The 24,563-nt window shown below is 38.8% G+C and overlaps 1 protein-coding gene across 4 annotated transcripts in view; it reads left to right on the top strand.

The window, feature by feature from the left end:
• The window catches only part of lepr (leptin receptor), an 81,110-nt gene that overhangs the window by 6,579 nt on the left and 49,968 nt on the right, over positions 1-24,563 (top strand). For all 4 annotated transcript variants that reach the window (XM_073870219.1, XM_073870220.1, XM_073870218.1 and 1 more), the window contains exons 2-3: positions 17,846-18,271; positions 22,331-22,391. In XM_073870219.1, coding sequence (XP_073726320.1) covers positions 22,390-22,391 — 2 coding nt within the window. In that variant the 5' untranslated portion in view covers positions 17,846-18,271; positions 22,331-22,389. The remainder of the gene's footprint in view (positions 1-17,845; positions 18,272-22,330; positions 22,392-24,563) is intronic.

Raw genomic sequence — 24,563 nt, 5'->3', positions numbered from 1 at the left:
AAATATTTTTATCTTTTCTTTCTAAAAAGTGAAATTTGTAAGAAGGAATTCTTACAAACTTATATGAGTACAAAGGGTTTTAACTGTAAATGAAGGTTTTTATTAAACAAAATCCAAAACTACATCGCCCTGTGTGAAAAAGTGTTTGCCCCCCTGTTAAAACATAACTTAACTGTGGTGTATCCCACCTGAGTTCAGTTTCTCTAGCCACACCCAGGCCTGATTACTGCCCCACCTGTTCACAATCAAGAAATGACTTATGCTGCGTTCCAGGTAGGTTTTTGAGACCATGAATTACGACTTCAAAACCACGACTTACGACTCTATGCGTTCCAGGAAGCCTGTAACCCGTGATTTTACAACCTTCTATCTATGAAAGTGCACTGGAACGGCAGTCAAACCCGTGACTTCCCACCTGTGAACTCGTACTAGATCGATCTACTCCCAGTTCAGAGTCGTGAGTTTTGGTTTTGAAGTCGTGATTTACGGGTTACAGGTTGCCTGGAACGCAGCATTAGATAGGACCTGCCTAACAAAAGCCGTTTCTCAAGGTCAAGGAAGGATCCTTGGAAGCCAGAACTGCGTCCGTTGAAGGACTGTTCCAATGTCGAGGATCCTCAGAACTTCAGCCAATGACTGAGTCCTTTGTTCGAGAAATATCCCATATACAGGAAAGGATGCAAATGTGTATCCTTCGCGCTCTTCGCATGCTGAAATCACCCACAATCCTATGGGCACATCACCAAAAGCAGACCTATTATTGACACAATGATGTGCACTTCTATTCTATTTACGTGTTCTCTGACTGCTTAAGAGGACCCTAGCCTTTGAAGGAAGTGACTTGTAAGGACTAGTCCTGCCAAGGAAGTATCCTTGACATTGAGAAACGGCCAAAGTGAAGTAGACCAAAAGATCCTCAAAAGCTACCAATCATGCCGAGATCCAAAGATAGTCAGAAACAAATGAGAAAGAAAGTAATTGAGATCCATTAGTCTGGAAAAGGTTATAAAGCTATTTCTAAATTTTGGGGACTTCAGCAAACCACGGTGAGAACCATTTTCCACAAAGGCAAAAACATGGAACAGTGGAAAACCTTCCCAGGAGTGGCCGGTTGACTAAATTGACCCCAAGAGCGCATCGACGACTCATCCCAAAAGGTCACAAAAGACCCCACAACAACACCCAAGAAGTGCAGGCCTCACTTGCCACAGTGAGGGTGAGGGCTCATGACTTCATAATCATAATCATAAGAAAGAGACTGGCTAAAAATGGCCTGCATGGTAGATTTCCAAAACAAAACCTGCTGCTAAGCAAAAAGAACATAAATGCTTGTCTCTTGATGATCCCCAAGACTTTTGTGAAAAGTACTCGGTGGGCTGACGAGACAAGAGTTAAACTTTTTGGAAGGTGTGTGTCCCATTACTTCTGGCATAAAAGTAACACTGCATTAAAAAAAAAGAACATACCAACAGTAAAATATGGTGGTGGTGTTGCAACACATTCTCACTTCCCAAGGCGCCAAAATCTGAAGCATGTCCAAACGCCCTCAGCGTCAGCACGAAGACGCGAAGGGCGCCCCCACGCGTCACCACATCGACGAAATGGAAACTCCGTTGCTTTCATGCTAATCCCTCAGCGTCGGATATAGACGAAAGGGAATCCCGGAAGGGGATGCCGTCATGTTATGCGACGATCGGCAGGATCATGCCGCTTCTGGATGGTAACTACTCAATTCTTTTCCAATTTTTAAACCATTGTCGCTTGGGGTTGGGGTTAGACTTGAGGTTTGGATGTCAGTTTGTTTATACTTTTTGTCTTCTGATTTTTAAACCGTTGTCGCTTGGGGTTAGGGTTAGAGTTGGGTTTGGGTTAGGATGTAATTTTATGTAACAGAAAGTCGTTCTAACCCCAACCCCAAGCGACAATGGTCAAAAATTTGGAACATAAATTGAGTAGTTACCATCCAGAAGCGGCATGATCCTGCCGATCGTCTCATAACGTGACTGCATCACCTTCAGGGATTCCCTTTCGTCTATATCCGACGCTGAGGGATTAGCATGAAAGCAACGGAGTTTCCATTTCGTCGATATAGTGACGCATAGGGGCACCCTTCGCGTCTTCATACTGACGCTGAAGGCGTTTGGACATGGTTCAGATTTTGACGCCTTGGGGAGTGAGAATGGGTTGGGTATTGTGATGGTCTGGGGCTGTTTTGCTGCTTCAGGACCCGGAAGACTTGCTGTGATATATGGAACCATGAATTCTGCTGTCTACCAAAAAATCCCAACGGACAATATCCGTCCATCTGGTCGTGAGCTCAAGCTGAATCGAACTTAGGTTCTGCAGCAGGACAATGATCCAAAACACACCAGCAAGTCCACCTCTGAATGGCTGAAGAAAAACTAAATGAAGACTTTGGAGTGGCCTAGTCAAAGTCCTGACCTGAATCCTATTCATATGCTGTGGCATGACTTTAAAAGGTGGTTCATGCTCGAAAACTCTCCAATGTGGCTGAATTACAACAATTCTACAAAGATGAGTACGCCCAAATTTCTCCACAGCGCAGTAACAGACAAGTTATTGCAAACGCTTGACTGCAGTTGTTGCTGCTTAAGGTGGCCCAACTAGGTTTAGGGGACAAACACTTTTTCACACAGAGCAATGCAGTTTGGGATTTTGTTTTCCCCTTAATAATAAAAACCTTCATTTAAAAACTGCATGTTGTGTTCACTTGTTTTATCTTTGACTAATATTTAAATTTGTTTGGTGATCTGAAACATAAAGTGTGACAAATATGCAAAAACATAAGAAATCTGGAGGGGGCCAACACTTTTCACACCACTGCATTTTAACCACATCCTATAAATATGTGACCCTCCAACCCTCTCTGTAAAATCCAGGCTAAAGTCTCATGATCTAATTATGAGATTAAGAACATCAAATTTTGATTCCAAACAATAGCCTTAGTCAATATTAAAAAAATAAAGGTTATATTTTCACAGAATGTTCTTGTAGGATTTATGAAGAAAACAGCAAATCACAAAAAATTACATTAGTTGAGTTTTCACAGACAGGGTCACATATGCATATGTGTTTGATCGTTTTATGTGCGTGTTCCCAGCAGTCCACAGCCCCTAAAAAACTGCAACATATCTGCCTTACAAGTCAACACATTTGAAGCAACTTCTGGCTGCCATTATTTTCTTGATTACAAACCATCATCCTGATGATGTTTGACAGTGGGTGAAGAGCCTTTGGTGAATCAGACCAGTTGTTAGTACATCTGGATGCCCCAAAGAAATCACAGTAATGCAGACTGACCCAGTATGGGTGGTATGGTTAATGTGTGCGTTAGCTAAAGGATTTGGAAATTAGAGGTTCATGCTAGGTCAAATGGGACCATCGCTCTTCCTGAAGAAAAAGCTAATTCAGCATGTTTGCATTTAAACAGACACACATGCAGTACAAGTACATTCGTTCTGGCTAGCCTGAAATATTCTCAAGTTATAAAGCCAAACCTGGCATACTGTTAAATGCTGGCTCACTGTAAAAACTGTAGTAAACAGACTCAGTCTAGTTTGCCTGTGAGATGGTTTGATTTAATCTGAAGTGACTTTTAGTGAAAAACAGGGAATGGAAATGCCATTTGCCTCATGCCCATTGTTATAACGGGTGACAAAAGTCACCACATCCGCACTTTTAGATTTCCTCGTGACTTTCTCTGAATTGTTTGTAATTTCTTTTCTTAGATTTTTTGGCATATAGCACTAAATGTTTTCACTTCTGGGAAATGGACATTGTAGATATATTTGACTGAAGTTAGCCAGCTGGAATACAACGGTCATGACTTTACAAGCCAGACTTTAACTGAAGTTTAAGCTTTAATATTGGTGCAGATTAGATCCATTTATGCTCACACATAATAAATGTAAATCATACGCAAGATTAACTGGAAGCCTCTAAAGCTTCAAATCGGCACAAAATCCTAACATAAACATACTCTCTAGTCTAGAAGCATCTGGGTTTTTGTATTTATCAGGTCCAGTGCAGAGTGGAACTAATAACACATGAATATCCAGATGCTGCAAATCATTTTGACAGGTACAGTTAAATATTACACCAAAATTAAATATAAATATGTTTTTTAATAACATATATGTTATATTTACAAATGATTAAACCAAATAGTGTGTTCGTGACATTTGAACATCCTGTCTTATTCTTAAAACCAAAAATAAAAGAGTTTTCATCTCGCAAGGTCTGCATTCATTAAAATTAGCAAATAAATTATTTCAAATCAATATTTGCTGTCCCCCACCTTACTTATGAAGTAAATAGTCATAATGTAGAGCCAGTTGGTTGTTAATAATTCCTTTCAGTGTAATACAAGACCCTCCACTTCGCTTCGGGTTCTGATCACACTGTTGTTGCTTATTTCTTCGATAACAACTGTCTGTTTTTACTTTATCCCTTACATAAATGTAGCCTGACTTCTTCAGACTTCGTACTTCGGCTAAATTTCAGTACGCTTGTGTAATCATTCTGAGATACCTCCAATTCAAACCGTTTTCCACCGTTCTCAAAACGACCGTCCAATCAACGAACAGAGTGCGTTCTGAGAGCCGTGACGTAGACGCTAAACGCCGAATCACGGTTGTAGTCTGTTGTGGACATGGAGACACAGAAAGCTCTGTTGTGGAGAACCGGCACTTGCCAACTTAAACCCGAACAAGAAAAGTGTTTGTTAAACATTTGAATGGAGATTATGTTGTTGCCCTGCTCCCGACAAGTTTTTGGAAAAGTTTAATTTATCAACTTTACCGATCGTCAGCGAGAAACTGTGTGCAGCACAGCTTGACGTGCACAACGATCGAGAAATCATGGAAAGGAATTATATTGTTCACAGGTAATGGTGGAGGACGCGTGGGCAAGCATTCTTTGGTGACATTCCTGATTAACCAGAAAATAAGGTAGGGAGATTTAATTTACATATGGTTATGGTTGTCTGGTGTAAGAGTTTGAGAGGAGAGAGGGGCTTTCCTCCCGTTAGACGTGAGTGGAAAGCCACCGTAAGGATAGTGTTCAACTAGCTCTGGCCCGATTTACTTTACATAATCTGCAAAAGTCGTTCATAGCCATGTTACCTCTGGTATTTCGCTCGATGGGTTTGTTTTCACATCATACGTGTATTTTACAGCAGAGATTCGATGCGGCTGATCCGGCGCATAAAGCACATCATATCCAAATGTTATGTGTGATTGGCTTACGTTTAGACCAATGATTTTAAACTTCAGACAAGCCCCTCCCACGAGACGGAAAACGATTGTCAATTATGCGCAGCCAGACTCTGTCTATGAAGCGAAGCAAAATAGCAGAGGATGGTATTACCAGGCTAACATAAATGGATAGTTCACCGAAAAATTCTGTCATCATTTACTCACCTGCCTCATGTTGTTCCAAACCTGTATACATTTTGTTGTTCTACTTAACATAATTAATAGCCAAGCAGATTCTGGGCACCATTTACTTTCATAGTATTAATTTTTTTTACTATTGGAATCAGTGTTGCCCCAGATCTGATTAGTTAAAAACATTCTTCACCAAACTGGTTGGGCCACCCTTAGCAGCAACAACTGCAACCAAGCTTTGGTGATAACTTGCAATGATTCTCTTACAGTGCTGTGGAGGAACTTGGGCGCACTCATCTTTGCAAAATTGTTGTAATTCAGTCACATTGGAGGGTTTTCGAGCATGAATCAACTTTTTAAGGTCATGCCACAGCTTCTCAATGGGATTGAGGTCAGGACTTTGACTAGGCCACTCCAAAGTCTTCATTTTGTTTTTCTTCAGCCATTCAGGGGTGGACTTGCTGGTGTGTTTTGGATCATTGTCCTGACGCAGAACCCAAGTTCGCTTCAGCTTGAGGTCACAAACAGATGGCCGAACATTGTCTTTTATCACTACAAGTCTTTCAGGTCCTGAAGCAGCAAAACACCCAGACCATCACACTTCCAAACCAGATTTTACTGTTGAAATGATTTTTCTGAAATACGGTGTTACTTTTACGCCAGACGTAATGGGACAGACACCTTCCAAAAGGTTAAATTTTTGTCTGGTTAGTGCACAGAGTATTTTCCCAAAAGTCTTGGGGATCATCAAGATGTTTTCTGGCAAAACTGAGACGAGTCTTTGTGTTCTTTTTGCTCAGCAGCGGTTTTCGTCTTGGAACTCTGCCATACAGACCATTTTTGTCCAGTCTCTTTCTAATGATGGAGTCATGAACACTGACCTTAACTGGGACAAATGAGGCCTGCAGTTCTATGGATGTTGTTGTGGGGTCTTTTGTGACCTCTTGGATGAGTCGTCGCTGTGCTCTTGGGGGTAGGTTCACCACTGTTTCATGTTTTCACCATTTGTGAATAATGGCTCTTACTGTTGTTTGCTGAAGTCCCAAAGCTTTAGAAATGGTTTTAGATCTTAAGTGACAGATCTGATGGATCTCAATTACTTTTTTTCTCAATTGTTTCTGAATATCTTTGGATCTCGACATGATGTGTAGCTTTTAAGGATCTTTTGGTCTACTTCACTTGGTCAGGCAGGTCCTATTTAAGTGATTTCTTGAGAACAGGTATTGCAGTAATCAGCCCTGGGTGTGGCTAGAAAAGCTGAACTCAGGTGTGATAAACCACAGTTAAGTTATGTTTTACCGAGGGGTTTAAGCACTTTTTCACACAGGGCCATGTAGTTTTGGGTTTTATTTTCCCCTCAATAATAAAAAATCTTCATTTAAAAATGCATGTTGTGTTTACTTGTTTTATCTTTGACTAATATTTAAATTAGTTTGATGATCTGAAACATTAAAGTGTAACAAATATGTAATAACATAAGAAATCTGGAGGGGGGCCTTCACTTTTCACATGACTGTATCTTCCTTTGTATTCACCAGAACAAAGAAAATTGTACAGGTTTGGAACAACTTGAGGGTAAGAAAGTGAACACAGAATTTCCATTTTATTGTGAACTATCCCTTTAAGACCTATAGTGACAACTGCACCATTTAGCCAAGAGCAATAATGCTGCGTTCCAGAGCCCATCCAAACCAGTGGGATGTAGGACTTATCCTACCTCCAACTAGGAAAAGTGCACTGGAATGCCTGTCGAAGTGGAACCTCCTACCGGCGAACTCGGGGGAGTTCGACCTACCCCGACTTCAGAAAAATAAGTCGGAGGACAATGGCGGCGCCCATAGATCGCGTCGTCGTGAGAGGAAATCTTCAAGGAATAGACTATAAATTGTACTTCTCTGCTTGTATGGTTGTTTTAGACACTGTAATTTTAACACAACTTGTTTTTTTATATTATGGCGTGAAATTATGTCGTTATTATCTGTTATCATGAAAATACGGTAAAAATATACCAAGTTACTTAGCGACATGCATCGCTTTTATATAATGGCTCCAGAACACTTTGTAAAGATGATTTACTTGTTGTTTTACTGTAGTGTGAACTGCACAGTTCGGACCGACGTTTAAAAGTTATGTAGTCTGTACGAGCCTTAAGAAGACCGGTCGGTCGTCCATGTTTTCTGTTTACGTTCCACTTCAAATGTCTGGAACGCTTTGAAGTAGGAGCTAGGACACTTCAAGAAGGATAAATCCCACGCCCCACTGGTTTGGATGGGCTCTGGAACGCAGCATAAGACTTCAGTCGTTTTCGTATTATGACGTAAACAGTCTGATTAACCTTTAGGCTAGAGGTAATTTCTTTTTGTTCAGAAGACAACATCACTTATTCTGTCTCCCATGGTCCCTAAAACAAATTGAATTATTGATCTGTCGACACACATTTCGCCTCCGTACATCTGCAGGGAGGTAAGGACTCAATGCTATGGTTTGCATAGTTTTACGCAACTGCTGTGTAAAAAGTGTTAAAACTTTCAGCAGTTAAACATTCACTGTTTATTTTTCTATTTCTAGTGGACCGTGGTCAGCGCTGTTTCTAGTCAGTAAGTAGTTACTGTCTCGATGTGACTTGTCTTCACAGAGACCCATTCATTTGGACAGGGCACAGACCCAGCAACAATTGGGTGGAACGCAAACATATAGACCTTCCATACAGAGTGAGAGGCTCTTTGTATGACTTTAGAGGAAAAAATGATTGTCCATTTGTATGCTAGCTGACTGTAAGAGAAAAATGGATTGCTTATTATCTTGGTAGGTCAATATTTGGCAGAAGTTGTTTTTCGAATGTGGCCTACAGAACAGCAGTTGGAAGCAGACCCCCTGCAGTAACCTCCTTTTAAGTGCCTGGCTCCAGAGCACGATAATAACACAGGAAGAATTACTAACAGGCTTTGTAGGCTTTGATCCTTAGGCATTAAGCTACCAGCACCTCTTCTCTTTCACATAATTCACATAATCGAAACCAACCTGATTCGGCCTCAAAAGTCCTCTTTTTAAGGCACAAAATCAGGATTTTGTCTTTAGGTCTGGTTTATTTGTAAATATTCTACAAACTTTTTTCACAGTAATTGTTTTTAATTTAGTGATTGACCCTGTAAAGTCAGATATTAGTGTTTTGAGTTTGTCCCACCACAGAAAAATGCGTTATTAACCTACCAAATAAATTTGAATGAAAAACAAGTAAAAAAAATAAGTTCTCAAATTTGAGAAAAATAGGCAGGAGTTTCTGCTCTCAGTTGGTGGGGGCGTGTCTGTTGTCAGCATGGAAACCACGCCCACTCATTGGAAAGCTGCCGTCTCTCTCAACTTCCAAATATCCCTACAATCTAAATGGATGCTCGCAATTGTGTTAGGGGTAGGGCCAATGGCGGCCGGTGACTTCCTTTTTCGAGAGCGCACGATGCGAAGTTCCTCACAACATGTATGTAGCCCGTCATGTGTGTGGTTTGTAATTTTAAAATATGTGTTTGACGTGTTGAGTGAACCTATGTGCATCACGTGTCTTGTCAAAATAAGTGCCTGCTGCAGACGCGTCTAAAGGGTTTATGATAAAAGAGACACTCGCGTTTGCCAGATACTCGCATAATCTCATGCGTAATCAGAGTTTACTGTTAAGGGCGTGTATTTTGTGAACGTGAGCGTCTCTTTTATCATACTGTAAACAGTTTTGACGCCTGTGCAACAGGCACTTATTTTGACAAAACACGTGATGCACATGGTTCACATGACGCAACAAACACATATTTTGAAAACGTGAGCAACACACATGACACTCCAAACACATATTTTGAATTTGCCCCCCCATGGAAGAGCAGTCACGAGCTGCCACTGGGTGGGGCCATGTGCGGTGGCTCAAGTGCATCATCGACACTCCTGAACTCAGAAATGAATGAAAAACTGTTTAATTCTGCAATTCAGTACTACATAGTTTACAGTCTTTGTGGTGTGTTTCAGCTTCAGAAACATTTAGAAACCATTTTTAAGATTGACCTTACAGGGACTTACATAAAATACAACTATCAGCTTACATACTTTAAAGCTTGAGAACCAATGTTGTAAATGGTCAAGACATTTAAGACAAAATGTCAAAGATTATCTTACATGTCAACGCTCCCGTTTTTGCCGGGATTCTCCCGTATTTTACCATTCTTTCCCGCCATCATCCTGTTTAAACTATTTCCCGCATTTTTCCCGTATTTTTAGTCTATCTATAAAAAATTAAACTGTCCATATTTGATGTTTGCTACATTCACCTCCGCTAAAGCAGGCAGCAGTATCTGTAATATATCACTCAAACGACACCCGCCAATGAAACAATAAGATAAAAACTTCCCGAAGATGAGTGGAGGATGACGATCTGCGCGCAAAGCTACATGCACGTCCGCTATTTTGCATGCACATCCGCCTGCCAGCATAAACAAACTCACACATTTGGATGTGGGGGTTGTTTTTTTTGTAACTTTGTGTGTAGGGAAACACTGCTGTTTGTGCCATAATACTTAACTCTGAAGGTGTTCAGGAATGCAACATCTGCAACCTATGTGTATAACAAGTCACTTACAGATGCAAGAGAGCCATACAAACAGTGATACAAGGTAGGCTATACACTGCAAAAAAATATTTTCTTACAGTCCTTGGTATTTTTGTCGTGTTTTTAGTACAAATATCTAAAAATTCGTAAATCACAATGCATGTTCTTGATGAGCAAAATGACCTAAGAAAATACAGCAGGGAAAATAAGTATTTGACACATCAGCATTTTTATCAGTAAGGTGATTTCTAAGTGTGCTATTGACACAACATTTCCAACAGATATAGCCATCAGGCCAAATATTGAATTCATACAAAGAAATCTGAACATTTAAGTATACAAGTTGAGTCATAATAAATAAAGAGAAATAACACAGGGAATAAGTATTATACACATGAAGAGAACAAAGTGCAAAATGGAATAGAAAGCCAGGAGATCACCTGACATCTATCAGTATTGAGAGAGAAACCCTGCCCCCTATCAGTACAAATTGATATCAGCTGCTTTAGTACTAATTGATGGCATATAAAGGCTTCTCATTACCCAGGAGGCACACAGGAAAGACTTCATGATCGGTAAAAGCAAAGAACTCTCTTAAGATCTTCGTAATCTTATTGTTTAAAAGCATTTTTGATGGGAATGGGTATAAGTAGTGATGGCCAAACAAGGCTTCCTGAACCAATGAGGCTTTCCAGCCCATTGGTTCGCCAAAAGGTTCATTTACCCGAAGCCTCATGAAACACTGTGCTCTCCAGTGACACCTGCTGTGCAAAGCAATGTATCGCACACGCACACAAATCCATTCATTTTGAGCAACCAAATTGTCATGGCATGGGCTTTTGAATAAAGTATATTAAAGAAAGTATTTTACTCTGCTTGTGTTAACCTATGTACACACAACTCACACATACACAACTTTGTGTTCAACTATACAGTAGTTCTTAAGTTAGTGATAACAGTGAATGCACAAAATAAAGAAATGAAGAGTTTCGTTGCAAAACGAGATAAATCCATTTTTTTTACATTTTTGTCAAAACATGTTTATTATTACGTTATCATGTTATTATTTTGTTTTATGGTGCTACTTAGCTGTATTTTTTAAGTTATGAAGGTTTAAATCAAAACAAACCAACTGCAGTTGCATTGAAATTAATTGGAATGCACAACCAAAAAACAAGATTTCTGAACAATTAAAAAACGGTGGTTATCTCGTTTTGCAACGAAACTCTTCAAATTATCGTGAGTGCAGTGCTTATTGAACTGGGGCTGCAATAGTGCAATGCTTATGGGACTGGAAGTGTGGAACAGCAAACTGCAACACGGAAAAGGGTTTACTGGTTTTTATTTAGAAACAAAAGTTTTTTAACAGTATTTGGATTGAGGCGGTTTCTGTTTTTAGAAAAAAACATATCACAGGGCACTGATGATGCTGGACAACATAAGAAGATCACTGCCAGCTTATATAAATTGGGATATTGGACCTTCTGTTTGTTCCAATATCCCAATGGATCCTCAGTCCTTCTAGGTTATCCCTAAAACAGCAGCAATAATATATATAATAACAACACTACTACTAATATAGGCTATATAATATAATTACGTATTATAGGTATTAGAACTAGACATATGCTAATTGACTCTAATGATCTACTGAACTAGGCTATGTATAATTGACTCTAATAATCTACTAAACTAAGTGTAATATAATATATTATACGGGCTATGATATATAATGATAACTATACTAGAAACTCACTACAACCCCGCCACCACTCGGCACAACCAACACCTCAACATCAACGCAAACGCACTGCAAAACCCACAAGAGGCGCGAGCCCCGAACCGCAAGCGAAACCCAGAACGAAGCAATGACGTATTCAACAGAAAACGAGGCATCGTTTGTCATCGTCACGTGATTTTCACGGAAACGACACAAGCCCCGAACCGGGGTTTTATCTGGAACGCCCCTTTTTGCTCGACACAAGCTCCGGAGCCTCGCTTCAGATGTCCCATCACTAGGTATAAGTGCTTTTCCAGAATGCTGAATGTTCCTGTGAGCACTGTGGGGGCCGTTATCCAGAAATGGAAAGAGCATCACTTCACCATAAGTGGCCACAATAAGGTGTTCCACGTAAGATCCCTGTCCGAGGAGTCCAAACAATAATCAGGAGAGTTCTCCAAGAGCCAAGAACCACTTGGGCAGAACTTCAGGAAGACCTTGCATCAGCAGGTACTGTTGTTTAAAAGAAAACTATAAGCAATGCACTTAACCGCCATGGTATCCATGCAGGCGCACCATGCAAGACTCCATTGCTGAACAAAAAGCATGTTAAGGCTCAGTTAAAGTTTGTGAAAGAGCATTTGGAGAAGCCTGTGGATTATTGGGAGACTATAGGTCAGATGAAAGCAAAATTGAACTTTCTACACATCATGTTGGGAGAAGAAATGACACTGCCCACCACCCCAAGAACACCATACCAACAGTTAAGTTTGGGGGTGGAAGCATCGTGGTTTGGAGTGAAAAGCACAGCAAGGGGTACTGGCAGACTTCATATTATTGAAGGCAGAATGCATGGAGAAATGTACCGGGACATTCTGGATAAAAATCTGCTGCCATCTACCAGAAAGCTGAAAATGAAAAGATAGTGGGCATTTCAGCAAGACAATGATCCCAAACACAAGGCCAAGGCTTCCTTGAATGGCCCAGTCAATCACCTAACCTAAATCCCATAGAAAATCTATGGAGAGAACTGAAGATTAAAGTTCATAAAAGAGGCCCAAGGAACCTTCAAGATTTAAAGACCTTTGTGTGGAAGAATGGGCCAGAATCACTCCTGAGCAATGCAGATGACTGGTCTCTCCATACAAGAGGTATCTAGAAGCTGTAATCACCAACAAAGGCTTTTCTACAAAGTATTCAATAAAGTGTGTTCAATACTTATTCCCCGTGTCACTCCACCCCACTTACCACGACTCAACTTGTACACCTAAATGTTCCGACTTCCTTGTATGAATTCAATATTTGGCTTGATGGCTACATCTGGTGGAAATTTTGTGTCAATAGCCTACTTAGAAATCCCCTTACTGATAAAAATGCTGATGTGTCAAATACTTATTTTCCCCACTGTAAGTCTAGGTTTTAAACAAAAATATCAAATTCAAGTGAATTTGTGCCTTAAACAAGCAAAAAATCTGCCAATGGGGTATGACAAATGTACATTATTTTTTCTTGAATTAAGTGTTTGAGAAAAAAAGTACATTTATTTCAAGTTTCCCTCCATTCCCTTGAATACACTGTAGTAATGTGTGGGGAGGTGTTAGGGTCAGGAAATTTCCATTATTTTCAAATCCCAATGTTGACAGGTATGAAGATTATAAAGTTCTCCTATTATGTATATATAGTTTTGGACAAATCATCCACAAGGCAAGAAGTGTGCATAGTCTAACAATCACCCAATTATGCGTTCTGCAAACCCATCACAATGCTAAGTAAAACCCCAACAATCAAAATCTAGCAAACCTCTTGCATTACACACTGAAAACACTTTGCATGTGCGTTAATCTGTGCTGATGAATCAGATGCTTCTCTGTGAGTCAACTCATCAGTGTGGGTTAATAGAAGCTGTGACTTAGAGCTTGACTGGGTGTCAATTCTGTCTCGGACCAACGGTTTCATATGCAGAATTAAATGCCCCAATCTTTTGACTGACCTTTTAAGGCTTGCAGTTTGTACGTTTCCGTGACCATTGCGACACGGATGGTTGGTTAAAATGTTCAAATACAGAGATGAGCATTAACATTGTGTTTTTGAGACGAAAAAAATAAATAAATTCTGTATATTCTTTAGCCAGTCTGTCCTTATTATTTCTTTTCATTATTATTTTCCTGCTGTCAAATTACCCTCCTTACCTTCTTATGATTTACTATAATAATACTTGATTATGTAACAATATGCATTCATTATACATACTGGGTTGTTTTTTAAGCAAATGCGATACTGCTGAGATGCTCTTGACCTGTCTGCATGCAGTGTATTGAATATATGATGCTTTGCAGGCTGATTAGGGCAGCTATCCTTGTAATTAGTTAGCCTATAAATCTCACAGTCCTACTTGTAATATATATTTCAACCAGAGGAAATAACGATCCAAACACACTGGGTGCCAAAAGAGTGCTTGTCTTTGTCATTGATTGTAAATCTGCTTTTATGCTCAGAATGTTGTAAAATTCTCTCACCAATTGCTTTCATTTCATTCTCTAGAAGGTTTTATATTGTTAAACAGTGGCCTCTTGGTTGTCTTTTTATCATTTAGAGATATATAGTACCAAAGCTACACATGAACATCTTTAAAGATTGTGTTTCTGTAACTGAGAGGTATTTGATGCTAAACTAAAGAGTGGGATAAAATTGTGATGAGCAAACTTTTGAATATTTCATCAGTTCTGCCCGCATCAGTTCTTTTAAGAACATGACACAGTGAGTGCATGATGTCATAACTTTAACCCTCCAGGATGACATCATCAACATATTTTTTGTTCAACCTCTCTTTCATCTATCCATAAAAATGCCACACATTCAGTCCTTTGATAAGATTGAATGAATTCATATGGACGACAAGGCATGCTGGTTGATGACTAACACTGAAATACCAAAGCTAAAGAGTCATCGGACAAAGAAAAGAATTTGTAGGGCTTTGATGTTATTTAGATTATATAGTTTCAATGGTTTTATTGTTTTTTGATGGCTTGAATTTATAAAAATCATACTAGATCAGTGCAACGTAAGCTGTGGGGTATAATGGCATGCTGTGACTCATTTGAAATGTCTCCCATGTTGCAGTCTGCCCTAAGATGCTCATCTGCCCTCACCATTCAAAGTGTATAGGTCCTCTCAAGCATCAGTAATTTAACTACATAATTATGCAATGCATCACTAGCCTCATTCTTAAGGATCAGACCCAGGAGAGCGTCGGCACCCCTATACTGTCAATGAACACCCACACTACTCTGAGGATCATGCAATGCATTGGCTGCCCACAGATTGGCTGCAAGCATATACAGAAAATATACCTACACAAACAGATCAGTTCTGCAGTCACTTTCACTGCGGCAATCTCAATAACCTTGGACAATCTGTGTGGTGAACAAAATTAATGGTATATTATTTTAAAGGTGCATTGTGTAACTTTAAGAAGGATCGCTCTTGACAGAAATGCAATATAATATACATAACTCTATTTAGTGGCGTATAAAGACCTTACAACATGAACTGTTATGTTTTTATTACCTTAGAATGGGTTGTTTTATCTACATACAATGCAGGTCCCCTTACATAGAAGAAGTTGCCATTTCGCATGCCACCATGTTTGTACGGTAGCCCTAAATGGACAAACTGTTCTACACAGCGCGTTTTGTCACTACGTTGTCTCAGAAGATGACATGTAGTTTGTCCTGTGTTGGCTACTGTAGCTTTACTATGTGTTTTGAAAGGGAGGGGTGAGCTGGACTAACCCATTGGTTGCAATTTACAATCTTACCAGATCCCGTTAAAAAATTACAGCGGACCTTTAAAGATGTCCAATAAATTACTGGTGTCCGTAGAGTATGTATGTGAAGTTGTATCTCAAAATAGCCCACAGATAATTTATTATAGCATGTTAAAATTGCCTCTTTGTAGCTGTGAGCAAAAATGTGCCGTTTTGGGTTTGTCCTTTTAAATGCAAATGAGCTGATCTCTGCACTAAATGGCAATGCTGTTGTTGGATAGTTCAGATTAAGGGGGAGTATTATCCGCTTCTGACATCACAAGGGGAGCCAAATGTACATGACCTATTTTTTCATATGCTTGCAGAAGTTGGCTTTTCACATTTTCTAGGTTAATAGAAGCACTGTGGACCCAATAATAAGGGGCCATGGCATGAAAATTTTTACTTTTTCCATCTTTAAGTGCTATGATTGGGTCTCCAGTGTTTCTATCAACTTAGAAAATGTGAAAAAGATCAACCCAGTAACTTAGTTTTGGTAAACCATTCTCTACAAGCACATGAAAAAATAGGTTGTTGAAATTTGGTTCTCCTTGAGATGTCATAAGGAGCTCTTATTATAATAATACCACCCCTTAATCTGCACTATCCAACCACAGCACTGCCATTTAAAAGAAAATGAGAAAAGCACAATTGAGTTTTTAATTGCAACAAACCACCATCATCGTGATCAGTGTTTGAATTTCATCAGCTCATTTGCATTTTAAAGGACACTCCCAAAACGGCACATTTTTGCACACACCTACAAAGTGGCAATTTTAACATGCTATAATTAATTATCTATATGGTATTTTGAGCTAAACCTTCACATGTGTACTCTGGGGACACCAAACATTTATTTAACATCTTAAAAAAGTCTTGTGCCATGGCCCCTTTAAACATGGAAAAATCAGATTTTCATGATATGTCCCCTTTAAATAAACAAAAATGTGTTTATATTGCATTCACAATCAGAGATTGTTTTCAGGGAATGCACATATGATAACGCCTGAATGGATAAATGTGTCTATCAAAATTGTATGAATGCATTCTGCAAAAGTAAATGATAACAGCATGGCCTTATTTGAATACTAATATAGTGTGAAACGTGACATTGTTACAAACACAAATGTTATTCATCTTCAACTGATTAATAAAGAAAGTGAATATCAAAATACAAATTATGTTTGAATATAATTGAAGAATTATACCTATATAGTGATTTGCTGCTACAGTTCAATTTTTTTTCAATATGTGTTTTCTCATAAAAACATTATCTAAAATGTTTATATGGTATAATAGACTTGATGGTGGATTTGATAAGCACGGACATCTGATTAACATCCTGCTGGCAGTGAGCCGCTGTGGTCCAACCTGCTGTGAGCAGCTGATGGGGATACAAGCTGTACTTGCTCTGGATCACAGCATACAAAGGGCATCACAGTTCATCTTATGCATTTAAATGGCAAATGTGAGCAGTGGCTGTAGTGACATTGTGTGTTTATGTGAAATGGTTGATAAACATTTAGGCATTTAAGCACCACAGCGTTAACAGCGTGCTGTTTGGGTGTTGATATCTGGATTAACACATTGTGCTTCAAATGAAAACTTTTATGCTTTATGTAGGAGAAAGCATGTTTCAATTCTGTCATAATATTTAAGGTGAATAAGCTGGTAATAAAAGCAATTAGAAGCAATTATAATTAAAAGCAATTAGTAAATGTTACAGCCTTTATCTAAGAGATCAAAACCGCCTACTCTGTCTCCAGGGAAAGATAAAGAGAAGTTTAGTAAATTACATTTCATGTGTATACTTATTATTACATTGATCTCATGTAACATCATCCCTGTGAGAAAAGCATGTCACGTGTGGGGCATCCTCGCACTCACTTAGAATAGATGATGACCGTATGATGAAGTCATGCGGATGACGTAATGTTACTGTACTGCAACCTCGAGAGTTACATCATATAGCGCTGATTTCATGGATGTGTTCATCTCATTAATTATTTTATTAAATTACAAGTTACTCATTATTGAACAGATTTAATAGCATTACGACCATGTAAATGGCATTTTAAAGAGATACCCATGAGTTTAGTGAAAGAAAGTATTAAATAAAGAAATGCAAAGGATTTTAAATTCTGGTAGATACATTTACGAGGTATTCGCAAAAGTAGCATATACAGTAATCGCACATGTTTAACAGCATAGCAAGTAATAAGGTAGAATATATATATATATCTTTATATTTCACAAAAAACGAATAGTATGGGATTAATAAACCCAGATACTTTCTCAAGGAAGACATGTCTATGCTTACATTACAGATGCTGCAGACTTTTCCTTGCCTAAGTAAATTAAACAATGAAGACGATGGTGGTGTGACGCAGTAGGTGAGGCCACGCCCTCCGCTGGGAAACTCAGCTCAGCAGCAAGCAACGGTCGATGCGAGAAAGCCGTTTCAATCCAACTGCTCTGGAAACACTGAAAAGGTCACACGCATCTCTTCTGCATAACGACTGCAGACATTTTCCACTACATGAGGAAGAGCTTAACTTTTTCCTCCAGATCCGGGTCTTTGTCCTAATTTTTGAGTGGAGGATTTGACACGTAAGACTTTGCCAATGTAGTTTGATCAAATCTGAGGAGAGTCAGAAGTCCGCGAGCTCAGGTGTGAAATTCTGCGGATATTTCTCATACAAGGGTGCCAGTTACAGCGGACCTCAGGAAGCAGTAACGTTAGCCTAATAGCGGTAAGACAGCCTCTTTCCTTTATCTTATTTATAAGTTTGTTTTTAATGACACAGCTTGTTAATGTAGTATGTGTACTTATTGACCACGCGCTGAATAAATCGTGGCTTTCATGTAAACAGGAAAATGCCCTTTACACGTTTCTTCAGTTTATTTTGTGAAGTTTTTACACGTTGGAACTGTTTTAATGTCTAGGTTTGCTTAAAAGGTGCCAGACAGTGACAACATTAGACTATTCTTATAGCGCTTTCCTCTTTTCTGGAGCAAATGTCAGGATTTCCGTCTCCATGATGTCAACGCGAGTCGGTAATGAATGAAATGGAAGTTTTTCACCGGTAGAGAACATGAAAGGGGAATACAGGCAGAATAGCCTATTAGATTTCAGTTAGCCCGCTTGTGATCTCTAATGGGGCGATTTAAATAAAAAATCACAGTGGTTGAAAATCAGCAAGACTTTATGGAACAATACGCAGGTTTTCAATGTAATCTGTAAAAGTGTTAAGTAACTTAAGTTAGGCTAATTAAATTATGTTTCAGTGTACTAATAATATTTTTGTATATATTTTATGTTCAGTAGACATTGATCGATAGTGGATTTGTTCTTGGCAAAACAGACCCATATGTGCACTATAAAAAAAGTTGGTTCAACTTAAGTAAGTTGCTTTACCTGGTTGCTTTAAAATTTTGAATTTATTTAACTTAAAAATATTAAATGCAACAGCCATTTTTACACAACTATTTTTGAGTTAACGCATTTGTTTTATAGGGCTGTCAAAAGATTAATTGCATACAAAATAAAGTTAGTTTTTGCATAATATATGTGCGTGCACTTTGTGTAATTATTTTGTATATATAAATACACACATACATGTATACATTTAAGAAAATGTTATGTATGTACAGCGGGGAAAATAAGTATTTGACACAACAGCATTTTTATTACTAAGGGGGTTTCTAAGTGGCTTGACATAAAATTTCCACCAGATGTAGCCATCAAGCCAAATATTGAATTCATACAGAGAAATCAGAACATTTAAGTATACAAATTGAGTCATAATAAATAAAGTAAATGACACAGGGACTATTGAACACACTTTAATACTTTGTAGAAAAGCCTTTGTTGGTGATTACAGCTTCTAGACGCCTCTTGTATGGAGAGACCAGTCGTCTGCATTGCTCAGGAGTGATTCTGGCTCATTCTTCAAAAAAATGGTCTTTAAATCTTGAAGGTTCCTTGGGGCTCTTTTATAAACTTTGATCTTCAGTTTTCTCCATAGATTTTATATGGGATTTAGGTCAGATGATTGACTGACCACTTCATTGTTTCCTTGGCCTTGTGTTTGGGATCATTATCTTGCTGAAATGTCCACCTTTTGCTGAAATGTCCTCTTTTCATTTTCAGCTTTCTGGTAGATGGCAGCAGATTTTTATTCAGAATGTCCTGGTACATTTCTCCATTCACCCTGCCTTCAATAATATGAAGTCTGTCAGTACCCCTTGCTCAAAAGGCAAACCCAAACCATGATGCTTCCACCCCCAAACTTAACTATTGGTATGGTGTTCTTGGCGTGGTGGGCAGTGGCATTTCTATTCCAAACATGGTGTGTAGAATGACTGCCAAAAAGTTCAATTTTGCTTTCATCTGGCCATACTATAGTCTCCCAATAATCCACAGGCTTCTCCAAATGCTCTTTTGCAAACTTTAACCGACCCTCAACATGCTTTTCGTTCCACAATGGAGTCTTGCATGGTGAGCGTGCATGGATGCCATGGCGGTTCATAGTTTTCTTTGAAACAACAGTGCCTGCTGATGCAAGGTCTTCCTGAAGTTCTGCCCGAGTGGTTCTTGGCTCTTGGAGAACTCTCCTGATTATTCTTTTGACTCCTTGGACAGGGATCTTACGTGGAGCACCTGATCGTGGCTGTTTTATGGTGAAGTGATGCTCTTTCCATTTCTGGATAACGACCCCCACAGTGCTCACAGGAACATTCAGCATTCTGGAAATGCGCCTATAACCATTCCCATCAAAATGCTTTTCAACGATAAGATTACGAAAATCTTGAGAGAGTTCTTTGCTTTTACCCATCATGAAGTCTTTCCTGTGTCCCTCCTGGGTAGTGAGAAGCCTTTATAGGCCATCAATTAGGACTAAAGCAGCTGATATCAAGTAGTACTGATAGGGGGCAGGGTTTCTCTCTCAATACTGACAGATTTCAGGTGATCTCCTGGATTTCTATGAGATTTCGCACCTTGTTCTCTTCATGAGTTCAATACTTATTCCCTGTGTCATTTCACTTTATTTATTATGACTCAACTTGTATACTTAAATGTTCTTATTTCTTTGTATGAAATCAGTATTTGGTTTGATGGCATCAATGGTGGAAATTTTGTGTTAATAGCCCACTTAGAAATCCCCCAAACTTTTATTTTGTATGTGATTAATTTAAGTTTAACTAAAACTTGTAACTTATGTTATTAATTTAAACCAACAAATCTTTTTTATGGTGTGTTAAATATACTGATTTATAAGTATTTAGATCGATAGTTTGAACCAATAAGTTGCAAATTAATCAGTGATATCTTAAATAAATAAGCCTATACTTAAAATATTAATATAATATGAATAAAAAAATTCACCAATAATTAAAAAGTTGCTATTTATGCACATCAGGCTGTGATATATCGGTCAACATCTAATGTCCAACTGTAGCGCTTAAAATATTGCAGGTTTCTCCCCTGAAAATGAATAACTGTTATAGGATGTTATAACATCAGTCATTATTAAATAAGCAAATAATTCACTTGTTCTAAGATGTCCCATGGCTGAAGGCACTGTTGGGGTGCTGATATGCAAACACCCTCCAAAGACTTATTGCTAGACTTGACATTGAAAAACCGAAAACTCATTAGCATATCGGCACAACAAAATCGACCAAACCGATTTATTCTGCACATTAACACAATTATAAAATAAATGCCAGGAGGATAGTACAAAACACCATCCAATAGCATCTAGACTGGTTTCCATTTCAAAATCCATACCCAGACAAACCACTGATCTTATCAGCCTGGAAATGATCTGGATCGGCACATGGAGTATGCAGAGTTAATAGTCATTTTGGTGAGCATTTGGTGTTATGTTATTGACACAGAAATGGAACATCATCAAAGTTGTTTTGATATTTGATAGGAGGCTACATGCATATATGGAATGTTATCACAAGGGCTTTCCTGTAAAAAGGCTTTACTGGAGTGAATGGCCACTTGCCTGTCTCCCTCCATATTTATGTTGATTCTGTTTTTATGTCAGATACCTATATCATGTTTGCTTCAGAAGCTTCAGTTGGCGTTAACAGATGGTGTGGTAAGCATGGCATTGTGGGAGCTGTAGTGTTTTATTTGCTTAATGCATGGCAGGTAATGAAGCACTGGCTCTCTTGTCATGCATATATCTCACGTAGAAGGATTAATGACTTTTGTTCACTGGGTCACAGCATTGTGCTAAAACAAGTTTTTTGATTACAAAATATAACCCACAATAAAAAACCAGGAAATGACTCTGCTTTTGGGTGTTGTTGCTGTTAACAAGTTTTTACAGGCATACAATCAAAAAAATGCTCAGCATTGTAGATATAATCTAACGTTCAAATACATTCAGGAGGAATAAGGCTGTCCTAATTTCCGGTATGTGAAGGTGAATTGAGGGCAGCAGTCATGGTTGCCATTGACTTAAACAAGAAAGCTTATTTGTCTCCTCTGAGAAAATATAATCAGAGTAATTCACTCAGAAACTGGGGTCGCATTACTGTCTGATACATTCAATGCCAGAAGCAATCTGTGCCTGCTCCAAAAACTATAAGGTTGTATTTTCCATCAAGTGAGTCAGGATTGAGTTTTATTACAAGAGCACAAAACTATGCCTGTTTGTTTTCAGCAAAATACTCATTTAGATATCATGTTAGTTTAAATCAAAGTAGTCTGCCTAAAGGTTTTCCACACAGATGTTCTAGTCGTCATTCCTTTCTTTTTCTAATGTCCTTTTTCCTATTGCTCATTACAGACGGATCTACTTTATCACTTATTCAACAAGAGCAGTGATGTCCAGAATCAAGTAAAATTATGTAAGTTTTGTTTTTATGTTATTTTACATGCTCAGAAATAAAGGTACAAACGTTGTAACTGGGACGGTACCCTCAGCTCTGAATATGTACTATTAGGTAATGATGTGTATACATATGGTACCAACAAATACCTTATACATATTAATATGTATCTTTGAGGTAGTAATATGCTCTCTTTTGGTACCAATATGTACCTCTGAGTTAGGGGTGGAACGGTACATCTATTCTTTCGAACCGAATCGGTACGGGGGTCACGGTTCGGTGCATGAATTTAAATGGAGAATACACAGTATGAAAGTAAAAAAAACTTGCGTGCAAAATAATTAATGTAATGCGGAACTACTGTTAGATCCGTGGGTTCTTTATGGACAGCTAATCTGTTGCCCCGCTTTAGCTCTGAAGCTCTGATTGGCGCCGATGCAGCAGAGCTCCGCCTATGTATGCGCTCTATCAGAGCCCGTCTACATTCTGGCACTCTGCAGTTTTTTGTAGGGTCCGCCGGTCCAGTCAGTTAGTGAGCAGCGAAAGCGAGGATGGCAAGTGGTGTTCCACAAGAGTTAGACGCTCCGCCAGCCTCTTTAAGATCGCAAGTTTGGCAAAACTTCAGTTTTCCAGTCAGTTACAATAGTACAGGCGAGAGAGTGGTGGAAAAGACGAGAACTTTGCGACTCGGCGTTGTTCAGCAGTTGTTAGGTATGTGAGTGGAAATACATCTAATCAGGGCTCTCAAGTCTCACGCATTTACCTTGACACACACGCATTTCAGTCAGTTCACACGACTTTGTATTTCTCACGCTGAGAAGTAGGAGATAAATTGTCCTGCTAATATACAATTAATGGACGAGGCGCAGTTCTGTCGAGTTCAGCTGCTTTTTTAAAGTGTGCTGTGCTCAACTTTACGCAGCGCCATCAGCGTCAGAGAACCGCGAGAAATCTTGCGGAGGAGGCTGATTTCAAATCCCTCTCGCGTTACTCTGACGTCATCCGTTTGTCGTTTCTTGCAGCGCCTCGTGAAGTCGTACACACCTATTAATTCATCCTACAAGACTATTTTTTTTTCTTTAGTACATTGATATGAAATAAGGCCAAAATGTAATTTTAAAATGTATTTAGGTAACACTTGTAATACATTTGAACCCATATTTGTTTGAAAGATGAGTACAAGATTACTTAAAGTGGTATACATTTTTGAAATACAAGATGTATGTTAAATGCATTTCAGTTCATATTCATGACATCTCAAAATAACACTGATAAGGACACCTATGTTTTTAAGAATATCTTAAGTACTAAAAAAATGCCTTCTTCATTTTTGTTTTGCTTTTCCCTCCATTGTACCAAAAGTGAATCGAACCGTGGCGCCTGAATCGAGGTACGAACCGAACCGGGACTTCTGTGTACCATTCCACCCCTACTCTGAGTTACTTATATGAACTCTTTAGGTGCTAAGCTGTACAGTACTTTTTGGAAGTGTTTAGTCCCAGTGACAGCTTGGGTACCATTTTTTCCTCACAGTGTAAATATCTTCTTAATCCCTCTATTACAAATATTGTCATTACCTATCTGATCAATAGTCATTTTTGGCCTGTCACGATTATGAAATTTGGCTGACTGTTAATTGTCTAATAAAATGTGGCGATTATGACGATTAATTGCCTGGTTTAGGGCTTTGACGATTATAATGATTAATTGTCTGTTTTATTGCTTTGACATTTAATTGACTTTTTTTGTTCTTGAAATAATTTTTACACATTGTTGTGATTATTTAAATTAAATAGTTTGCAAGGTTTATCTGGCAGTAATTAGGTTTTACCTGACAGTTCATACTGCTTATTAAAGGCGCTCTAAGCGAATTGAAGCGTTTTAGACCATAAAACATTTTTTGTTACATACCAGAAACATCTCCTCACTATCTGCTTGCTGCCTGTCCGCTGATCAAACTGTAAAAAAACGCGATCTCTGTAGACAGCCCAGGCTTCACAAATGGCAATATCAACAAGTGGCCAAACCTAGCATCACATAACAAAACAAAGTATTCCAGCCAATAAACGACAAAAAGGATTTGGGGGTGGGGGTTGGGCGCGTTCATGAAAGCACGGAAGGGAGGGGGAGGTGGAGGAGTTAGCTACGCTCCGTCTGTTTGAAAACAGTTTCAAACGTCAACAATAACTA

Source organism: Misgurnus anguillicaudatus, chromosome 8 (assembly GCF_027580225.2).
Source record: "Misgurnus anguillicaudatus chromosome 8, ASM2758022v2, whole genome shotgun sequence".
NCBI lineage: Eukaryota > Metazoa > Chordata > Actinopteri > Cypriniformes > Cobitidae > Misgurnus > Misgurnus anguillicaudatus.
This window is presented reverse-complemented; position numbering and strand designations above follow the sequence as displayed.